The sequence below is a fragment of the Lepidochelys kempii genome, chromosome 2 (assembly GCF_965140265.1).
Source record: "Lepidochelys kempii isolate rLepKem1 chromosome 2, rLepKem1.hap2, whole genome shotgun sequence".
NCBI classification, from domain to species: Eukaryota; Metazoa; Chordata; order Testudines; family Cheloniidae; genus Lepidochelys; species Lepidochelys kempii.
The window spans coordinates 108,929,685-108,950,861 of record NC_133257.1 but is presented as its reverse complement, the minus strand read 5'-3'; the positions used below and the strand labels follow the sequence as shown (position 1 = coordinate 108,950,861).

Genomic DNA, 21,177 nt, shown 5'->3' with positions numbered 1-21,177 from the left:
CTGAGTGAGAAGGAAAGATTAGAAGAACTAATGCAGAGTGTATAACTTGGTTAATAAGGAGAGGTCCAGCAATGCTGTCAGTTCTCATGAGTGTTATGATTTGGGGGAGGCCTATTGTGCTTCTGAGATAAGACAAAGGCAGCTCAGGAATTTCACTCATGTCACTTTCAGTTTTCCCTTTAGGCTGCTAGAGATCGCTGTGCAGCAGGGGGCACAGCCCTGGAGCAGGCATAGCATTTGGGACAGAGGTGGGCAAACTACGGCCTGCAGGCCCCATCCGGCTCACGGGACTCTCCTGCCTGGCCCCTGAGCTCTGGCCGGGGAGGCTAGCCCCCGCTGTCCCCGCTCCCCCACCGCCACGCGGGCAGCGCTCTGGGCGGTGGGGCTGCGCGTTCCTGCAGGGCAGCACGGCGGCGTTTCTAGCTCTGGCTGGGCGGCGCAGCTGCCGGACATGCTGCTCCGAGTGGCGTGGTAAGGGGGCCGGGGCCGGGACCTTGGATAAGGGGTGGGGGATCCCGGGGGACAGTCAGGGGACAGGGAGTAGGAGGTGATTGGATGGGGCAGAGGTTCTGTGGGGGCAAGGCTAGATAGGGGGTGGGGTCCCAGGAGGGGGCAGTCAGGGGACAAGGAGCGGGGGGGGGTTAGATTCTGAGGGGGGAAATCAGGGGCCAGGGGCCAGGCTGTTTGGGGAGTCACAGCCTTCCCTACCCGGCCCTCCATACAGTTTTGCACCCCGACCTGGCTCTCGGGCCAAAAAAATTGCCCACCCCTGATTGAGGAGGCACCAAAGCTATTCATGGATTTGCAAAGAGTTTCAGCGAAAAAAAACACTATTCCGACCTTTCTTTTCAAATTAACAGTTCCTGAAGGAAAAGTCCAGTTGATCTGGCCTTTTCAAAATGTTTCATTTTGAACCAAACAAATCTGAGGGGGGGTGGGGGTCATCCTGGCAAGAAAAAACAAAAAGTAAAAATCAGTTTAAGTTCTAAACAAACTGATTTTTTTTGGAGGCGCCAAACCACAAAAATCAGCTGTTTGCTCAGCTCTAAATGGGATGATATTAAGGAAAGGGAAATTTCGGCTAAGTATCTAGGATATTTCAAAAGTGTGTGATGTGCGGTAATTATTTTTTATAATTAAAGCATTTATGTGGAGCTCTAAATGTGCACTGCACTTTACAAGCACATATACCCAACCGTGAAGGACTTTTCCAAAGGAAATAGTGGGTCCTCATAACTTAAAACTATACAGGACACAATACAGCAAACCATATGGTAGGAACCAATCCTTCACTGACAGCTGAAATGGCTTCGATGTCAGTCTACTCTTTTCCATCTTGAACTTCTGCATATTCACCCTAGATGTCGCTGCTCCATACATTTGCAGAGCAAAGACTCAGTAGGACAATAAACCTGATTCATACAACATTAACGCAGTTCAGGTATCAAGAGTTCTAGTGAATCTGCCACATGTTTAGAAGTATAAAAAAGTATCTCCCATGTCAATGACATGTCTACTGCCAGACAATCTAAATCACAATACACACAGAACAGCAGTAAAAAGCCCAGGGTCTGGCCACTGTCAGGGGAGAGTTCACTGCTGGAATGAAAGAAGTGGCGGTTAATGATGGGAGAAGGAGAAGAAAGGCTCTTGACATAGGATGTGGGATGCTGAATGAAAGTACAAATTTAAGAGAAGACAAAGGAAGCAGATGTGAGAGAAGATAAAGAGGGAACATAAGAAAAAAGGGAATCTTAGGGTGATGTGACAGCCAAGGTGTAAGTGGGGCTGGAATGCATGATTTTATTATAAATTGAGACTGTGACTATTTTTTTTTTAAAAATGGCCTACAATCATTATGAAGTGCAGCGTTAATGCAGCAGGATGCAGACACAGAATAGGAGACTGATGGAGGGCATTTTGGTGGTAGCTAGTGGCCCTCAGAAGGTGGCAGTGGCAGATCTTGGAAAGGAGATTATGCAGGCTAGATGCTGCCACGGCAGAGTGGAGACAGGTGATGCTAGTTGTGAAAACTGTGGATTCCCTCGATGGGGACTGTGCTTGTGGTCCTGCACCAGAACTACCAGCATGGTCGGACTGCACTGTCATGCAGAGCTGGGCTGGGCTGGGCCAGAGGATGCACCAGAATTTTTGCATGAGGAAGGCCACCTTCATGGAGCTGTCTGAAGTCCCTTCACCATCTGGACACATAGAGGAGGGAGGCCATGCCAACCCAGAAGCAGGCTGTGATTGCAATCTGGAAGCTGCTGTAGTTCAGAGGCTGACCAATTTGACATTGACACGTCAACTGTCAGTGCTGTGGAGGTTTGTGAGGTGACTATCACTGTGTTTACCCAGCGGTGGTGGACATTGCTAATGTTCCCAAAATAATAGCTGGTTTTGACAGAATAGTGTTTCTGAACTATGCTGGGGACATTGATTGCATTCACATGCCCATTGCTTGCCCACCATAAGGAGCTCATTACTATGTCAACCATAAAGGATACTGCTTCTTAATTGTTATGCAGGCCTTGGTTGACCAAAAAGTTTGGTTCATGGACCTCAAATGTGGGATGCACGGTAGCGTGCACGTTGCTGGAATGTTCAGGAGATCGGTGTTCTCCTGTTTCACCAGGAATGGGCTCAAGACATTGTTCGTTTTCAGGCCTTGTTCAGACAATCAGAAAGTGCACCTCTGATAGCTGGGGCTGGGTCCAGGACAGCAAGAGAAGCCTTGCGTGCCCACATCCTTGGATTACAGGGGGAGACGCATGGGGAAATGTCATGCTGTGATGGGGAAATGGCACGCTGTGTAGTGTTTTAGTACACATCACCATTTGCTATTGCTTTTACGTGGTTGTGGGTGACCTATTAAAAGCTTCGGATAAAATTTCACGCCTCTTCCTTTTTTCCTCAGGCACTCACACATCTGTGCAGTGTACAATCACAACCTTTGTTAAAAATAAATGATCAAAGTAATAAAAAGTACTGTATTAAGAACCAATACAGGCAGCCCAGCTGCCAGGAGGTGAAGTGTGCAAATGGCAACAAAACTGAAAAGTGCTATGTGCAAGAAAAACTAACAGTGGTGCCAATCAGTGCAGTCTCACTGGTAATGGAATTGTACATTGTCAGCATGCCTTGTCGCCTTATCCCACAGTGGCCCAGAAGTTAAGTGAACAGGGTACATCTGCTCAGGCACACTTCCATGCCAGGAGAGCATTGACTGACTCATAGCCCACCCTGCCCCAGAACTGTCCCATGCTTACCATGGCTGCAAGACATGATAGTGTAGAAGAAAATCGACTGATGCTAGATACTTCTGTTGCTGTCAGTCATGCTCAAGGTAGTCCACCACCAGTTTTTGTCTCCCTCTCCTGCTCCAGCTGTTGTGTGTGGAACTCAAGGTGCCTGGCTGGCCTACATCCAAAGTCATTATGCATTTCTTGCAGCAGGTTGTCCATGATCTTGTTTCTTTTCCCTGATAGTTCAGGGTTTTCTCCCCAGTAGGCCTTGGAGACTGAGTCACCCTAGCATAGGTGGAAGGTCCTGCCAAGATAATAAAAGAATAATTTGTAGTTTTGACCCTGGAAAGAAATAAAAAATCGCCCCTTTTACATTCTGTATCACAGCAAGGCCACAAGTTAACGTGTTTATGTACTTGGTTGCCCTTATTTTATCTCAACCCATTTGCCTAGTTAGAAGCAGCTGCATGCCAGGTTACTAGTCCTCAGAGACTATGGTAGGTATTTCATATTTCATCTATTTAAAACATTTTAAGAAATGTTTTGTGGGCCTGATTGGGGGATTATGATCTTAATACTATTTCAGACAGCAGTAGCATTGGAAGGTTGCAGGAGATTCCCCCAGACTGGAAGAGGGAAGAATTTTTCCAGGCTCTGGTTTAAAAAAATAAAATAAAAAATAAACCCATTTAGGAGATAGTCATCACCTGGTGACTGATCAGCAAATCAATGACTGGAGTGGGCTAGTAAGCTACAGGGGCAGGCATGGGAAGTTTGCCGATCAACCACCTTGAATTTCTCCAGCATGAAAAATTCTCGAGCACCACAGCCAGGAGTGAGAAAAAATTTGGGCAAACATAAACAGAATTCTGAACTAGCATGCAGACGATTGCTAACAACGGATCTGCTTTTGCACACGAGTCAGACAGCATGCTGCTAACCAAAAGCACCAGGAGGCCAAACATAGCCAACACCAACAGACTTTTTCCACTTAATATGTACTATAGAAAACGAAAAGCAAGAAATCAGAGAGAAAAGGTAAAGAGTGATACCTAGTGCACTGGTAACTAAAACCAGACGAAGAACCACATCCAAGGTGCAGGCATGAAATGTAATCAGTAAGGCCAATGCCAAATTGCAGGATAGAGTTTAAAAAACTCCCAAGTCATAACCTCTCACTAAGATCTACTCAACAAGTGTAATCTAGAAAGGTGGTCAGATCTGGCAACGTATACTTGTTTCATTTGTTGGATATTGCAAATGGAAGACTTTTTAATCTATCTATTTTCAGAATAGAATTAACTCGTTACTCTATCTGGAACATTGATATTGCTTTTCAGGGTGCCGTTTGAGAGTTCACTGTTAAGGTAGCTCTGAGGAACCATTTGAACTCCAAATGCTATAGTTGAAAAAGTAGAGATGTACTCCCTCAGTACAGACCTGTGCAATTAGGTGGCATATTTTGGAAGCTGAATCAGAAGAGCTGTCTATGTGACACAGCTTGAAGCATGTTGCACAGTGCTATGGGGACATCTGAGTATTTAGGATAATACAAAAATGCAGTTTTTCATCTGCAAATGTCACCATCACCATTATTGAGATTAGTGGTGTGGAAGTATAACACTGTATAAGTATAACATTGTATGAGGGGACATGCTGGATACATTGTATATGAGAGGACATGCCAAAACATGTTACAAAGTATCTGAGGGAGCACACGTAGGGACAGTTAGCTTTTGAGTGGAGAAGCAATTAAGATAGAGCCAGCACGTCTAAGAAGCAGGCATCAGAATGGAAGGTGTGAAGGGCAATTAGTTAAGTTAACTGGAAGCTGTTAAAGGAGATTGTTAAGGGTGGCAGGTAATTGAAGATACGTGACTGGTCTCAGGGATCTTGAAGGGTGGTGACTAAAATCTTTTTCTTCTTTTGTCTGTAACTTCTCTGTAACTTGTTCTCCAAAAAACTGTATAAATTAAAAGACACAAGCCCCACTCGGGGGGCTCACTTCTAAATGTATTAGCAGAGCAGCTTTGCTAATAAAACAGAGTGGTCTGATAAATTGAGAGTCTGAGTCAAACTTTGACAGTGGTATTAATTAGTTAATATTTGCAACATGCATTGAAGATGTGACGTGCTATATAAGTATATGCTAAATACTGTTAATGTAATTTTCCCCTCTTCATCCAGCACCATTCATCTCACGCATTAAAGCTGATTGGCTGACTGAGATTGAGTGAACTAGGACTCAAAAGGGTATGTCTACAAGGCAGAAATTGTCTTGAAACTGATTCAGCAAAAACAAGTCAGACCACTTTAAACTGCCTAATCAATTCACTGAAACTTTCATCCATTTTGCATTGCTTCACTCACAGTATTACCACGTACAAGTAACTTAAAAGTTGCTTTAAAAAAAATAGTTGGCTTAAAGCAATTACTTTGCAAGACAAGGTCAGTTTCAAAACACATTTGGTGAAAATTGGAGTCATGCTGCTGTTTTTTTTCAGTCCACCATGTTTATTGACGTACCTTCTGCTGCTGTTTTACTCAGCATATTCATTAATAGATGAGTTCAGGGAAGATGAGGGATCACAGACGAGCAGAATGAAATCACACACCCACATTGAGTGGGGAGTATATTCTCAGCTTTCAGCCAACGGATATGCAATGTCAGTTAAAAGGTCTAAACTAGGAACTATCTGTTAGGTGCTGCTTTCTAAAATGAACCATGCCAGGATGGTACGTGAAGCAATGAAAAATGAATGGGGCTCAAGTATTATAGAATGATGAAAAACATACTGCCCACCATCACATACACTGGAAGTGAACTGCCAAGTGCCTTTTGTCTTTAAGAAGCTAAACTGCACTATCTTAATAAGAAACAAAGCACTTGGTTAGACTCCCCATTAAAGAAAATTGATCAACTGTCACAGCTGTTCACTGTGCTAAGAGCATAACAGGTTCACCCTGTGAATGAAGAAACACACACAAATATTAATATATTGAAGATAGACCTTTGCAACTTTGTTCCTGCTTTCTTCAGTGCATTAAATGAGAAAATCATAAACATATATCTACAAGAGAAGGTTGCTTTGCAGTTTTGGGATTTATTTTAGAAATCTTCTTGAATATATATACCATCTCCAGCAATGGAAGATGTCACTTCAAAATTACATGGCAACAAAACACCTGAATCCCCAAGAAAGGTCAGATGGGGGCAGGGTCGGGGGGAGGTTAGTAAGAAGGAAAATCAGTTATTATTGTTATCCCTTTTTGAACCAAGCCGCTAGTCAAAGTTCAGAACCCTGTAGGTTGGTACAGCTGGGAGTAGAAAATGAGGAGGGAATCTGGTATTTTCTTTGATGCAGTCTTTTTTATTAAAAAGGAACATGGTTTCTCCTGCTTCTCCAAAGCAGGGAGAACTTCTTTGCTTATAGTCCGAAGGCTCTTTAGCCAGCATCAGATCAGAAGATCTTTCTGTAGCTTCTTCCAGGGTCATACATCATGCTTGGTCAGGCTGTTCCTCTGCCTGTCTCAGTCTTGTCTGCGCTATACACACTGCACTCCTGCTTTTCTCTCTCTCTCTCTCTCTCTCTCTCTCTCTCACACACACACACACACACACACAGAGTCAAAAGAATACCCAATGGAACCCTCTGCTCACCTGGTGCTATTTTCTGAGCATTTTGCCTTGTTTTAGTTTACGGCCCTTCGCTGTCTCTTACAGCTGTCTTAAATGAATGTGTTCACGCCCATCAGTTTAACAAGGTTTAACCTAACCTCAAAACAGGCATCTCAGAACATACTGCACAACAGTGAATAGGTTCCTCTGTTGACCTGACACACACACACTATGCCATTTTTTATCTTTAATTAGCATCCACTCACATCGTTTGTTAATCAGATAACAGACAGTTGCACAGATGGTTGTCGTTTTTCTGTAGAACAAAGAAAAAACTGAATAACCAAAGCTAAAATTTTACAATATGGAATCAAGTAAACCTCACTGCTTACAGTACCTTCAGAATACCTTTTGCATATCAATGGAAGTTTTGCCTGGATAAGGGCTGCGAGATTGGGCTCATCTCTGAGCTACCAGGTGACAAACATTTTTTATTCCGAATTCAGTGATCCTCATGAACCTTGCAAATTCAAGCTGTAGAGGGAAATAGGTTAACTTGATCTCCTAACTTCAGAACTGATTAGTTTATCTGATCAAAACTGAATCCAGTGCAAAATCTGCAAGATGTTCTACATTAGCTCATGGAAGATAGGAACTAAGCTCAAAATAAACTTTTTCTTTTAAATAAAACCCAATAAATGTGTTTCAAAGTAGCAAAGTATTCAACATTCAAAAAAATTTCTGGACAAGCATGCCACTAGACGCTTTCCCTCACAATTTGGGCCATTTTAGATGGCCCAGGCTGAGTCTCTCTCTCTCTCTGTCTCCCTGTCACGTCTCAGTAATGGCTGGTTCAAGCTCAAAACATTCTCAGGTCTGTCCCCGGTGCCTCAAAACACATTGACTCCATTACCACAATGGTAGTCGAGTGAAGCAGAAAATAACCAACACCACAGGTTTCCTGTACAAACTAGACCAATGGTTTTCAACCTATTTATCATTGTGGGCTGCATATGTGGCCCACAATGTGTTATCTAGGCCGCCGGTTGAGAACCACAGCGCGCCCCCTAGAGCCTTATGCGCAGTGCCTCCCGCCCAGAGACCCCTCCACAAAGTGGGGCCAGGAGTGGAGCCCAGGGTGGGAGGGGTCCTGGACCCCACTGTGCAGGGCCAGGCAGCAGTCCCGACACTGAACTCAGCCACTTGGGTCTGGGTAGCAGGGCAGCCCCAAACCCTGCTGGACCCTGCAGGGCTGGCCAGGCAGCAGCCCTGACCCCGCCGCACACCACCACACGGGGCCAGCTCGTGACCCCTGCCGCACTGCACCCTGCCAAACCAGGCAGCCCAGACCCCGCGGCACAGGGCGGCCAGGCAGCCGTTAACCTGGCCCCATGGCTTTTAGCACACAGCTGGGCTGCACCTGTGTGCTAATTGGGCCGCATGCGGCCTACGGGCCACGGGTTGAGAACCACCGAACTAGACAAACACACACTTCCCTTTAGATCAATGGATAAGATTGTGAACATATTCCCTTTTGTGATTACTGGAGTAGCTTTCACATCTAACTGTCCCCCATAGCAAAAGATTGCAAAAATCCTTTACATAGAAAACATATGTGAAAACCACTCTGACTGCACTATTTGCTTGGTTGGATAGCTGCAAAATCATTCCTGCTTGATTTGCTGGGGTCACCCACTAACAACTAGCCAGGGTATTTGAGTTTCCACTTGTACACAAAGGCCCCTATTCACAGAGGTCACTTACAGGCATATTTCCACTTTATTTAATTTCAGCACAAGATTAGATGGGTAGGCAGTTTTTTCCAAGAACAAATTCAAATACTCTATATTATCATTGTCCTCTCTGGGAGGGAAGAGAGCAGTTGTCTGATGGATATATCTGAGAATTCATTTGAAACACATACTGGATTTTTATTGGACTATGACTGGGCCCGTTATTTTTAGCAATTTTTGAGTTTTATGTAGAGATAAAAAAATTGGTGGTTTTCAGGGCTCTCTCTTTTATATACTGTAAAGACAATATACATTACATTTATTATATACATTACTCATTACAGCAGTATATATAGTAATGAGTCATCCCGTTGTAATGTTCCCTAAAGTGCTTTAACTTAATACTGTTTCAAAGAGCACTACATTAAAGTGCACTGGGAAACCTTTTGTGTGCACCAGCAGGATCTACCTGAACCAATTAATGTGAAGACATCAGTCCACTTTAGAAATCACACCCTTGTAGAGCGAATTACTGTTTCAGGTAGACAAGATACACATAACAATTTCTGGTGTTTTTCTGGGGTGTATTAGATAAACTCTGATTTGTTTTTTTTTCTTGTTGTTTTGTTTTAAAATTGGGGTGCTTTGGTTAAAACTGAAAACAAAAAGCTCTAACTACAGCTGTTGAGAAAATCAGACAGGAACAGCTTTGTGTTAGGGTGGAATGGCTCTCACAACATCCTGTGTAAGTAAGTGTGAGGTGCACTGTTTCAAGTTGCCTTTGGGAAGCTTTAAATACATGCTGTACCACACTACTCAAGCAAATGCATTTCCTTTAATATTCTCTTCAATGTTAGTCAAAAAATTACCAGCAAATCAAGCCAATGTTGAATGGTGCTCACAAATATGAGATACATAGACAGGAAGGTGGTAAGTGCCTGGCCCCATGAAGTTAATGGGAATTTTTCCATTGACTAACTGGTGCCAGGATTTCACTTGATATTTCTAAAATAGAAGATGGATCCATTTCTTAGTTATAGCACCCAGACAGTCGCTGTGTTTCACAAGCACTTATCAGTAGGGTGAAATTTAAAGGATTTTAAAATCTGAAGTACGTGGAGCATACACATGCAGAAAGGAGCACTCAGAACAGGAGAGAAATAAGCATCACTTTTCTCCCACAGCATTCTGCCTTCCTGCCCTGGCATGCTACAAGAGAGCAAACACAAGTGGGGAGGGGAAAAAGGAAACATGCATATTGAATGGTAAATGAAGTACATTCGTGCCTCTAATATAGTGAGGAAATTGTTTCAGAAAAGTTAATTTCTTCCAGAAATGCCAGTTCCACAAGATTTTTATTCATGAGGCTATTTTTTTTAATGTTCAGTTTACTGAACTTAAATGTCAGTTTCAGCCTTTTTTCTCCCTCCCCCTCCTAAGCATATCCCAGTTCTGTGCTAGATTTTATGTAGAAGAGCATGTGCTGATGAATAGCAGTTGGAATTTGGGCTCCATCTAAGTTATTCATGAATAAGAACACTTGCTCATCCTCTAGGATCTAGTTTCTCTGTCTCCATTTCAGGGCTCCATATTTCTCTTGCTCTCCTTCAAGTATCATCTGTCTCTGTCTTGAGGATCTCTTTGCAATATCCATCTCTTTCTGCTTCCAGCACCAAACTGAGCCTAAAGAGTGATTACAGGCTACTAAAATATGACTTAGATCATAAACCTATTTAACAGCAGTATTTTTAAGACCACGCTCAATTTACATCCTTCTAATTAGAGACCAGCAATGCAAAGCCAATAACTACGTTCAACAGATTTTCCAGTATTGTGCATTAATGATCTGATTCTCTACTGCCTTGCATATCATGCAGTAATTTACACTTGTGCAAATGGGGCATGAATTGCTAACTAAATGAGAATTCTCCACTTATTTATACCAGTGGTAGCCTTTTACATTGATTTGGCACAGATGTAAATGACAACAAACTTGCAAGGCAATGGAGAATCGGATCCTAAATCCGTAACCTGAAAAGAAATTAGGGAAGACAGAACGCACTGTATTTATAAGGCTATTTCCAGGGCCAATAAAAGTTCCTTTCAGCATGTATTAAAAAGGCAGATCTTACAGAACTATAAATCCACAGCTGGGTTAGCCATATCACATTGGTATGCTGAGCCAAGTGATCTGGCTAGTCTAGAGAGAATAACACAGCAGAGAAAAAGTTGTTTAAATGATTTCCAAGACATCATTCTTTTTGCTTTGCAGCTCTTGGACAAAATTCATGCAGCAAGGTTGCTTGCTTGTAATTCAACATTTTGAAAAGAACAATACAATTTTAATTCAGGAAACATATCCGAGGTAATCTCAAACCCACATGAATATTTTTCAGTAGAAGTGAAACCCCAGGGTTCAAGTTTTAGTCATGGTGCTGAATGTCTGAGGATGGACTATGACAGGAGAATGATGGTTTACGCACTAGCAAGAATACAGTGAGAAAGTAGTAGCAGATAAGCATTAGAGTTAAACAGCTTTTGCTTCATGAAGTGCTGAAAAAACCCAATGTGTGGTATATAGCATGCATTGAATGCTGAGTGAGATAAGGAGTATGGAACAGAGACACAGGGCCCTGAAGAGAGAACCCATTGCAAGGAGCATCAAAGGCAAACCAGGCAGTAGGCCAGCTGTCGAACTTCTTATTTATTTTTGAAGGACTTGGGGTGTTAAACTAACCTGTTTGGAAATGTTTACTCTGATCTAAGCCCAGTGCTTCCAAAAACTTTACCGGTTCTGTAAGCGTTTGCATTGATCCCGCCCCAAAGCCTTTCTAGGACTTAAGTGCAGGTGACACGTAATTTACTAAAATACTTCTTCTATATTCCCGTTAGTATAAACATCTCTCAATATTAACACAAAGCTTCAAAAAGGTAGACCCTCATACCAGGTATGTACCTAGGAGGGTCAGGCACGATGGTAAACCTAGGCTGGCTGTGACCCTGCAGCCATGCTGCTATATTTAGCATGCTAGATCAAGCATAGAGAGCATATGTATGTCCACCCATGCTGGGAGCACCCTCCCAGCAGCTGTGTGGACGTATTCAGCCCTGGATCAGCCCTATGTACTTACATCCTCCCTTTCTAGTGGGTCCTGGGCTAAACCCCCTGTAAGCTGCGTGGCCGCGTAGCTGCCTATTAGGCACCGTGCAGGCACTCAGGGCTGCAGTCCCAGACTTGCTGTGGCACCTAAGCTCTCTCCAAACCTGCCACGGCTGAGGGACAGGCACCCCTCTCCAAGCCCCTCCCCAGCCCGGCCTGGAACTGCCGTGGCCAGGGGACAGGTGCCCCCAACCCAGCCCAGCCCCAGACCTGCCACAGCCAGGGGACAAATGTCTCCTCCAGCCCTTACCCAGCCCAGCCTGGACCTGCCTTGACTGGGGGACAAATGTCTCTCCCCACAGCCCAGGTGCTGCTGTGGGGAGAGAAAACTAGTGGGGAGGGCATCCTTTCTCTCCCCACTGTAGCCCTGAGGAGCCCCACTGAACCCCAAACCCCTCATCCTCAGCTCCACCCCAGAGCCCGCCCCCCAGTCGGAGCCCTCACCCCCCCTGCACCCAACCCTCTGCCCCAGCCCCCTCCTACACTCTGAACCCCTCAGCCCCACCCCACATGTGAATTTTGTTATGTGCACCAATATGGAGGACACATCACCTCCATATTGGCACACATAACAAAATTCATTCCACACTTGGGTGGGAAAAATTAGAGGGAACACTGGTGGGGCCAGCTGCAGCAGCCCTGTCAGTGCAGCAAATTTGGAGTCATACTGCCAAGAAGCAGGAAGGTGAAGATCTGATGGGTATCCAGAAACCACACAAGGACACAGGGCCTCTGTAAGGATTCACCTTGTCTTCCTGCTTACTGGCTGGTTTTTGAGCTAGGACCTTTCTTACTTCCACAAATGTCACCCCCTCCCTGACAGAAGAATGCCGAGGAAACTTTGCAAGGAGAACATCCTAATTCCTGTAGGGGTCTGATCTAGCTATGTAGGAATAGATTCACCACACCACAGAAATGTCACAGCAAGTTCTTAAATAAACAGATGTAATACTGAAAAACAGAACAAAAAAAATGACAAAAAATAAACCAATTTAGGGATGAATCCTGCTCCCATTGAAATAAATGGGAGTTTTTAGCATGGATTTCAATAGCAGCAGCATCTGAACCTCGCTGTGTTTGTAAAATGCGAGACTGAGAGATGTGATTAGTTCCCACCGTATCTGTAATGATCTTTCACCTTGCTCCAGGAGACACAGGCCCATTCTCTCCAGATTTTCATACTTCCCTCCCATTAATAAGGCCACACAGTGACAAAAAACAGTTCGTTTATTCAGACCAATCTTAGTAATCCATCTCTTCTCCAAAAGAAATCACCAAATAAACTTTCCCATGAAATAGACACTACGCTAAAAGGCTGTTGGGGATTTGGAAGATGGTGGTGGAGGGGAGAAAAGCAAAATCAGTCCATCAAGAAACAAAGTGTAACTGTTTACATTGTTCAGTTTTGGTTTCTTACATTTTTCTCCCCAAAGAAGGGATTCTGCAAAATTTGAATTTATTCTGATACAAAAACTAAAATAAAATAAATGTGGTAGACTCTTTGTTCATTTACACTTCAGACAGATTAAGAAAATCAATGGTATGTAAGGGAACTGCTTCATTTCTAAATGATTCTAAGAAAACCAACTTAGAAAACATTTAAAAATATTTACAGAATTATTTGGTGCACATTTTCATGTGTTCCTTTAAGAGGTCCTCTCTGACTAGATTTAGTTTTTAAACTTACATAGCACTTTTTATCCTGTTCTCTTAAAGCGCTGTGTAAACGTTAATGGAACCTCACAACACTCCTGCGAGGTAGGTAAGTATTATTATCCCCATTTTACAGAAGGGGAAACTGAAACATAAGAAGGTTAAGTGACTTGCCCAAGATCACACAGTGAGTCAGAAGCAGAGCTGCTGATTCTCAGTCCCTTGATCATATCACAATCCTTCTCTTGTATAGTTCTCTTTTAATTTTATTTTTAATGGATTGTTATCCTTGTGTGAACAAAATTCCTACTTGCCAATACATAATATTATGAGAAACAAGTTGATCTATTCCCAACCCTTCCTCCAGCTTTTGATCTGTGACTGACAGTTTTAAAGCACTAAATCTGCAAGGTTTCCCTATTGCTACATTATATTGATGATAAAAGTATCACATCAAAACATATCACTCCAAAGCTGCAGGGTAGTGCTGAACATCAGTCACATCCCAATTATCTTTGTCTCTCAGGCCTGGTCTAAACCTAAAACTTAGGTCAACCTAGCTATGTCACTCAAGGATGTGAAAAATCCACACCCTTGAGAGACGTAATTATGACGACCTAACCCTGCTGTAGACACCACTATGTTGACAGCAGAATTCTTCTGTCAACCTAGCTACTGCCTCCCAAGGGGCTGTATTCACTACAGCAGTGGAAACCCCCTTCCGTCGCTGTAGCAAGTACCTACACTACAGCAGTTAGCTGCAGTGCTGTAGCTGTGCCATTGGAGCACTTGTAGTATAGACGTAGCCTCAGCTAGAGAAGTTTCAATCTGCATATCATAGGATAGGATATTTTGATTTTTTCTTTTTTTAATATATATAATTTATTTATTTTTTATATTTTAGTTTGGCCAATCCAGTGGCCGATGTTCACAGAAATCTACTTGAATGGTTTCCAAGTCACTAATTTGCCCTCACACCAGCAGGTGTCACTGAGAGCAATTAGGAGTCTCCAAACTGCTGAACTCGGGCAGCAGGTCCCTGGTTCAGGACCACATGGGAAGCACTTGCACCCTGCGCTTTGGCCCTCCTCCTCCGCTGGAGTCAATGCCAACAGTCTCAGGAGCCAAGGTTCTGTGGTTCTACACCCCGGAGCCCCTCTGGCCATAGCCAGGATAGGAAGCCAAAGACTCAGAAGCCTAGAACACCCGTCTGCTAAGCTGCTGAGCTGACTCTTGCTAGTTTTTTTTTTAAATGATTAGTTTCTTAATCTCAAAATTTTTGTTTATCAAATGTACATTTCTGTAAAAGATCAAAAACATCTGTACATGTGAAGAAAATTAAATATATAAAAACACGCCATAAAAATAGTCCCTGTATTTATAAAATCAGAAGCACTGCTCCTCAAGCCTGTAAATCTTTGTTACTGGGTCATCTGGAATACAGTCCACCAAGCTCCAGTCTGTCCTTTCCAAAGCGTTTTAAATTAAGCAATAACAATGCCATTATCTTTTTATTTTCTCCCTTTTGTTTTTGGTATGACACTTCACTTCCCAATATCAGTGGTTTTTCTTTGAGGTATCATTTTTCTTTCTTGTGTTTAACAGAGCTGTGTGTCACTTGATTCTGAAGCTGCCTCATGGCGTGGTCTTGAGGTTTGATTGGTAGGACCAGCAGCAGCAGGAGGCTTAGAATGTGCATGTGAAAGTACATTGACCTAGCAACGAAAAGAGAAAGAGATAACAGGCTTGTTAGTAACATATGAATGCTACAAATTGTATTAGTTCAGCACTACAACCAGCTCCATCTGATTCAAGAGGTTTAGACATAAAACAAAGCACCTGATAGTCATATACATGACAGGCTTTTATGCCCTGGGATTTTACAAGGATTTTACAGCAGTATGTCACACTATAATATGGCGACATCCAACCCACTGAAGTCAATGGAAGTTTGGCATGGATTTCAACAGGGCCAGTATTTTCCCGTATATTGTAACATCAGACAAGGGGCCAAACCAAGAACCCTTTTCCCAATCCCTAGCCCCAAACTTTGACAATTCAGGTGAAATGGACTCAGAGGTGTACTACCCATGATTATGGTTTGAGAAACCCAACCCTGGCCTTCTCAGCTTATCTCCCACTGTTCAAGAATATACAGGGATACATTCTCAGAAAGCCTCCCTTTTGTGCAAGTACAACTTGTGCCTGAAAAAATGGCACCAGCAACTGAAGGACAGAAGAGTTTCCAGTCAAACTTCTGGTTGCTTATCTGAAATTAATTAAAACTCTGAACATTTTTTAGATTTGCTGATCATTAATAAAATAATAAAATATAATCATCATCATAAAATACATCATGATCGGAGAGACAATGGCACAATGTTAAATAAAGTAAAGACATCTTCCCTATATTTACTTCTATAACTGATAGTGTTCAGGGTCAACAGCTAGTTAAAATGGAAAATGGGATACCTATTTTGGTGGGCCCATAGCATATGGGTTGAGGAAGGCCAGGGAGCTGTGCATGGGTCCAGCACCTGACCACTTAGCACTCAGTACCTGACCATCCTGGAATGGCCTAACTTTTCAGTGCCCCTGCTATGTTCCTTCCCTCATAGTTCTAAAATCCCTGGAAGGTGCCTGAACCCACAGACGTGTCCACAATGTCCTACTCCAAAGGCACACAGTCACCTTGCACTCAGCTCAAGTCGCCTTGTTTGAAAATCCCATGAATTCATACATTACCTTCCTATGCTCAGGCAGTGAAACACACAGAAATCATAGAATCATAGAATATCAGGGTTGGAAGGGACCTCAGGAGGTCATCTTGTCCAACCCCCTGCTCAAAGCAGGAACAATCTCCAGCTAAATCATCCCAGCCAGGGCTTTGTCAAGCCTGACCTTAAAAATATAATAATATGCTTCTCTGGATAATGAATTGAACATGTGGGGGATCCAGTGGGGAGTGCAAGATTTAAAAGACTGTTATACTGGGAGGTGTTAATGGCTACCATCCAGCTGTCTTTGATCCACGGATCAATCACAGACCTGATTAAAGTCAATAGGTGGGTAATTACCCTTCTTCAGGGCTAAAGGAAAGAAGCAATTAAGCCCCTTCATGGAGTGAGATAACTGGAGGCAATAGAAGCTATTTCCCAAGGCAATCTGTTTCATGGCAAAGCTTAAACAGGGTTAAACTGTGTAGTCGGAGGGATTTCCCTTGGACTGATTGCAAATGCAGGATCTAGAGCGGTGGTTTTCAAACTTTTTTTCTGGCAACCCAGCTGAAGAAAATTGTTAATACCCATGACCCAACAGAGCTGGGGATGAGGGGTTTAGGGTGTGGGAGGGGCTCAGGGCTGGGTCTGGGAATGAGTGGTTCAGGGTGTGGGAGGGAGCTCTGGGCTGGGGCAGGGGGTTGGGCTCTGAGTGCGGGTCAGGGCTCTGGGTGCAGACTCTGAGGTGGGGCCAGGGATGAGGGGTTTGGGGTTCAGGAGGGGGCTCTGTGTTTGGGGGGGCTCAAAGCTGGGGCAGGGGATTGGGTCACGGGTTGGGGTGCGGGCTTACCTCAGGCAACTCCCAGTCAGTGGCACAGCAGGGGTGCTAAGGCAGGTTTCCTGCCTATCCTGGCACTGCGGACCGCTCTGCGCCCCAGAAGCAGCCAGCAGCAAGTCCAGCCCCTAGGCGGAGGCACGCAAGCAGCTCCGTGTGGCTCTCGCCCGTAGGCACCGACCCCCTCAGCTCAGTGCAGAGCCAGTGCTCGGGGTAGGGGCAGCACACACAGCCCCGTGCCCCCTTTCCCTCCCCCCCGCCTAGGAGCCGGACCCGCCGCTGGCCACTTCTGGGGCGCAGCACGGTGTCTGAACAGGTAGGAGCTATCCTGCCTTAACTCAGCAGCACCGCTGACAGGACTTTAACGGACAGGTTGGTGATGCTGGTCAGAGCCACCGCGACCCAGTGCCTCCATATCATGTTGCCTCTATACAAATCCATGGTACGCCCACATCTTGAATAGTGTGTGCAGATGTAGAAGCCCCATCTAAAAAAAGATATATTGGAGCTGGAAAAGGTTCAGAAAAGGGCAACAAAAATGATTAGGGGTATAGAACAGCTTCCATATGAGGAGAGATTAATCAGACTGGGACTTTTAAGCTTGGAAAAGAGACGGCTAAGGGGAGATATGATTGAGGTCTATAAAATCATGATTGGTGTAGAGAAAGTAGATAACGAAGTGTTGTTTACAACTTCTCATAACACAAGAACTAGGGGTCACCAAATGAAATTAATAGGCAGCAGGTTGTGTAGGTACCATCTATGGTCAGAGCTGTGCTAAACTAAAACTGACAGTTTTTCCTTCGCATGTATTGCATGGTAACTGCGATCTCTTTACAAGTATTTATTAACGGAATTTAGGTTAAGATGTTGGTATTTTGTCACCTCAAATGGCCTTTGGTGGCAAAAAGGGCAAAATTTTGCGCTTTGAGCAAATTCATAAGTGTTCATGAGTTTGTCACATTCAATATTTTTACACTGAGATAGCCCTTATCTTTTTTTATTTGTTGCTGTTGCTAAAGACAGAACAATGAGACATTAAAATGGCAGCCAGGAATGAATCTTGCCAACATTGATACAAGCTTCAGATTGGTGTTGGCATTTTAATAGTTTTGTTTAAGTAAGGAGAAAACTTATCTAAACATTTTCATTTTTTTATAAAAAAGGACAGCATTCAAAACCCCTCAAACAGACTCACTCACAGCTGCTCTTTTGACTAATAGTTTTCAGTCTTTTATGATCAAGTAATGGAATGTCTCTTTTTTCAGCCAAAAACTGTTATTCTGTGTTAGACAAGGTTGACCATAAAATGGAAGAAAAGTAAAGTAATTTAGTCAAATCTCTCTTTTCAACTCATTTTATGCTTCACTATACATAATCTTCAGAACTACCCTTTTATCTCATTTTTAAAATACTTACAGAAGTAACTGCACATAAAATAAGAGTGCAAAGCAACAAAATTATTTTAATATACAATGAATCAACCATGTATCTTTATGCCCTGCTGATCAATTCAGAATCCCTTCTCATGAGCATTTTACAACTGGAAGTTAGTTGTTTTCTCACCTAGACATTTCCCAATATAAGGTTAATTTCATTCCTACCCACCCCGTCCTTTGGTCTTGTTAATAATTGGTACTGGGATGCTCTGAACAGGGCAGCAGCCAACGCATGGAAAGTCAGGTCAAACACGAATTTAAAAAAAAAACCCTAAACTAAACTGAGAAAGAAAAGGAAAATTATTCTAGCATGGTTAAATGAATTCATCAAGTTATACAGATGAAATCACTCCTGATGTTATTAAATAACCTGTTGGATTCCCTCCAAATGATGGCAAAATTCTAATCAGCTCCCTTGACAGGTTGGCTTATTAAACAAAGCCCCCTGGCTACAGGTTTAAGGTATAAGAGTTAAAAGGAGGAAACTTACTTGTATAACTTAATCGTGGGCTCAACAGCTAGCATAACAAAAGGTGCAACAGTATAGCAGACAGCCAGTTGAGTGACAAACCATGTGACAATGTCATAGACCACCTTGAGCGACTTTGAAGACAGGAAGTAATGTCTGTAATTGTTCCTTATCTACAAATCAGGGAGAAGAGGATTAAAAAAACCCCCAACCCTAGATTTCTTAGTAAACACACGCAGACTCACTTCACATCTATAAAACTCTTCATCCATTATTATTTATATTGTATTATTTGTATAACAATGATACCTAGAGGCCTCAACATACCACATACTTATGCTCCAAAGAATTTATGGTTTGGATAGACAGGACAGATTAAAAGTGGGAGAGGAAATGGAGGCACACAAATGCTCAAATGACATGCCCAGGGTCCCAAAGCTGGTCAGTGATAGAACTGGGAATAGATCTCAGATCTCCTGAGTTCTATAACTACTGGACCAGGCTGTCTCTCCAATGGGCATCTATTGGCAATTTTGTTCTTTTTTGGATGAATCGGACCACTGCTTATAAAATGTACAACAGAGAGGAGTTACACTCTCTAGCAGTTGCTTATGCCTGCAAGCATTTTGGATTTCTACAGATGCTGGTTTATTTGGAGGGGTTTTTTTAAATATTTTTTTTGGGGGGGTATTTGTTTTAATCTGTGGAATGCATCTTCACAAGGAAGGGTCAAATTAAGTGCAAAGTATTATTGTGGTACAGTATTATGGTAACTATTATTGATTGCCAGCTTTATTCACTTATGGAACTTAGTCAAACTGATATGGATATATACCCAACGTCAGACTATAGGTAAAAGTGATGGTGCTCTCCAATCTCTTCACAGTGGATGTTTCCACTAGAATGACCAGCAGTGATACAGTTAGTAATGCTGTAAAATTAAATTGTCATCATTAGGATCCAAAGTTAACATTCTTCTGCAACAAATGGGGCCAGTTCAAAGTTCTCAGACATACTGTTTTGTGTGATCTATCTGCAGATTTAGTCAACAATGCACTGCGGTCCCATTCAGAATTCTTTTTTTGCAACCATAAAGGTCAGAAGCTTTTCTTTTTTAAAAAAATGAAAGTACATAGTCTGGAGAAACTGGTGTGGTCTACAAAGACATGCCTATACAGCCTGCAGCCAACTGTTGGCTCAATCCAGTCTATGAGGTCTGTACTTTACACAGAATAATCACAATACACAGATGAGATGGAGGCTCTTTCTACCTGACCAGGTCAATTATGAGACAAATGAACCTATGCACAAAGTGTATGACTGACCACTAGCATTTTGCATAGCCCCTCACCTCTCTCTCTAGGACTGTAGCCAAGTTCAGCGTCACAGTCCCTGCTCAGCTGAATCAATAGGAACAATGGCTGGTTGTAATTATAGGAAGCACCTACAATTATTGCAGTATAGATCAACATTTCAGTGAGGATCATCTCAACAGAAAAAGGTGTTACATGGATTCATCCCTCGTGTACAGTCAACGGTGTTATACCAGGGATGAAAATGGCTCAGTATGTCAAAGGTATATAAACACCCAGCACTGAAAGCTTTACAGTAATCTAACATAAGCCTCTGAAGAGAACAATAAAGGCTACGTACTGCTCTGGATGCTAATGTCATAAGGATTCCGGTAATGAATGTAAAGTAATATCCAGGATAAACACCATGCCACAGGGCTGACAGGATAAATGTTAAGGCTGTGGGGTACCATGGAGCCCTGTCATAGCAAACACTGGGAAGAAATGAAACAAACAGAAAACAGCAGATTGAACAATACAGATCTCCTTGAATCTTAAAGATACATTTCTGATCTCCTTTATGTATCAGGGGCCCAGTCCTGCAAACCTTCATTTACATGAGGGTCAACTGGATTACTTGCACGAGTAAGGCATTCTCTTGCGATTTAATTAATCATCATGGAATTTAAACTTATATATAGGCATGGTAAATGAGAACCCGCCTTATGCCATATTATTTATGCCCTCTCTATATATCAGAGAGAGCATAAATAATATGGCATAAGGCGGGTTCTCATTTACCATGCCAGCATTTTCCCATCTAGAACTCTGTATGTATCCTGAGAAACTTGACTGATATTCAAGAGTGGGTGGGAGTTTGAAAGCAACATACTCACAGTTCCTTTTCTATTTCAATATTCTTTAGGCAGAATATTATCAGCCGCTGCCCGTACCCTACATCACAGCCAGCCAGTTCCTTAGCTAGTGTAAATCAATGGACCTATGCTGACTTAAA

General features: G+C 42.9%; 1 protein-coding gene across 1 annotated transcript in view; it reads right to left on the bottom strand.

The window, feature by feature from the left end:
• Positions 1 to 12,966: 12,966 nt before the first annotated feature.
• The window catches only part of MBOAT1 (membrane bound glycerophospholipid O-acyltransferase 1), a 91,700-nt gene continuing 83,489 nt past the window's right edge, over positions 12,967 to 21,177 (bottom strand). Inside the window, exons 11-13 of the mRNA XM_073331898.1 lie at positions 20,524 to 20,656; positions 18,892 to 19,043; positions 12,967 to 15,125 (exon numbers count right to left, since the gene is read on the bottom strand). Of these exons, the coding sequence (XP_073187999.1) occupies positions 14,990 to 15,125; positions 18,892 to 19,043; positions 20,524 to 20,656 (421 nt within the window). The 3' untranslated portion in view covers positions 12,967 to 14,989. The remainder of the gene's footprint in view (positions 15,126 to 18,891; positions 19,044 to 20,523; positions 20,657 to 21,177) is intronic.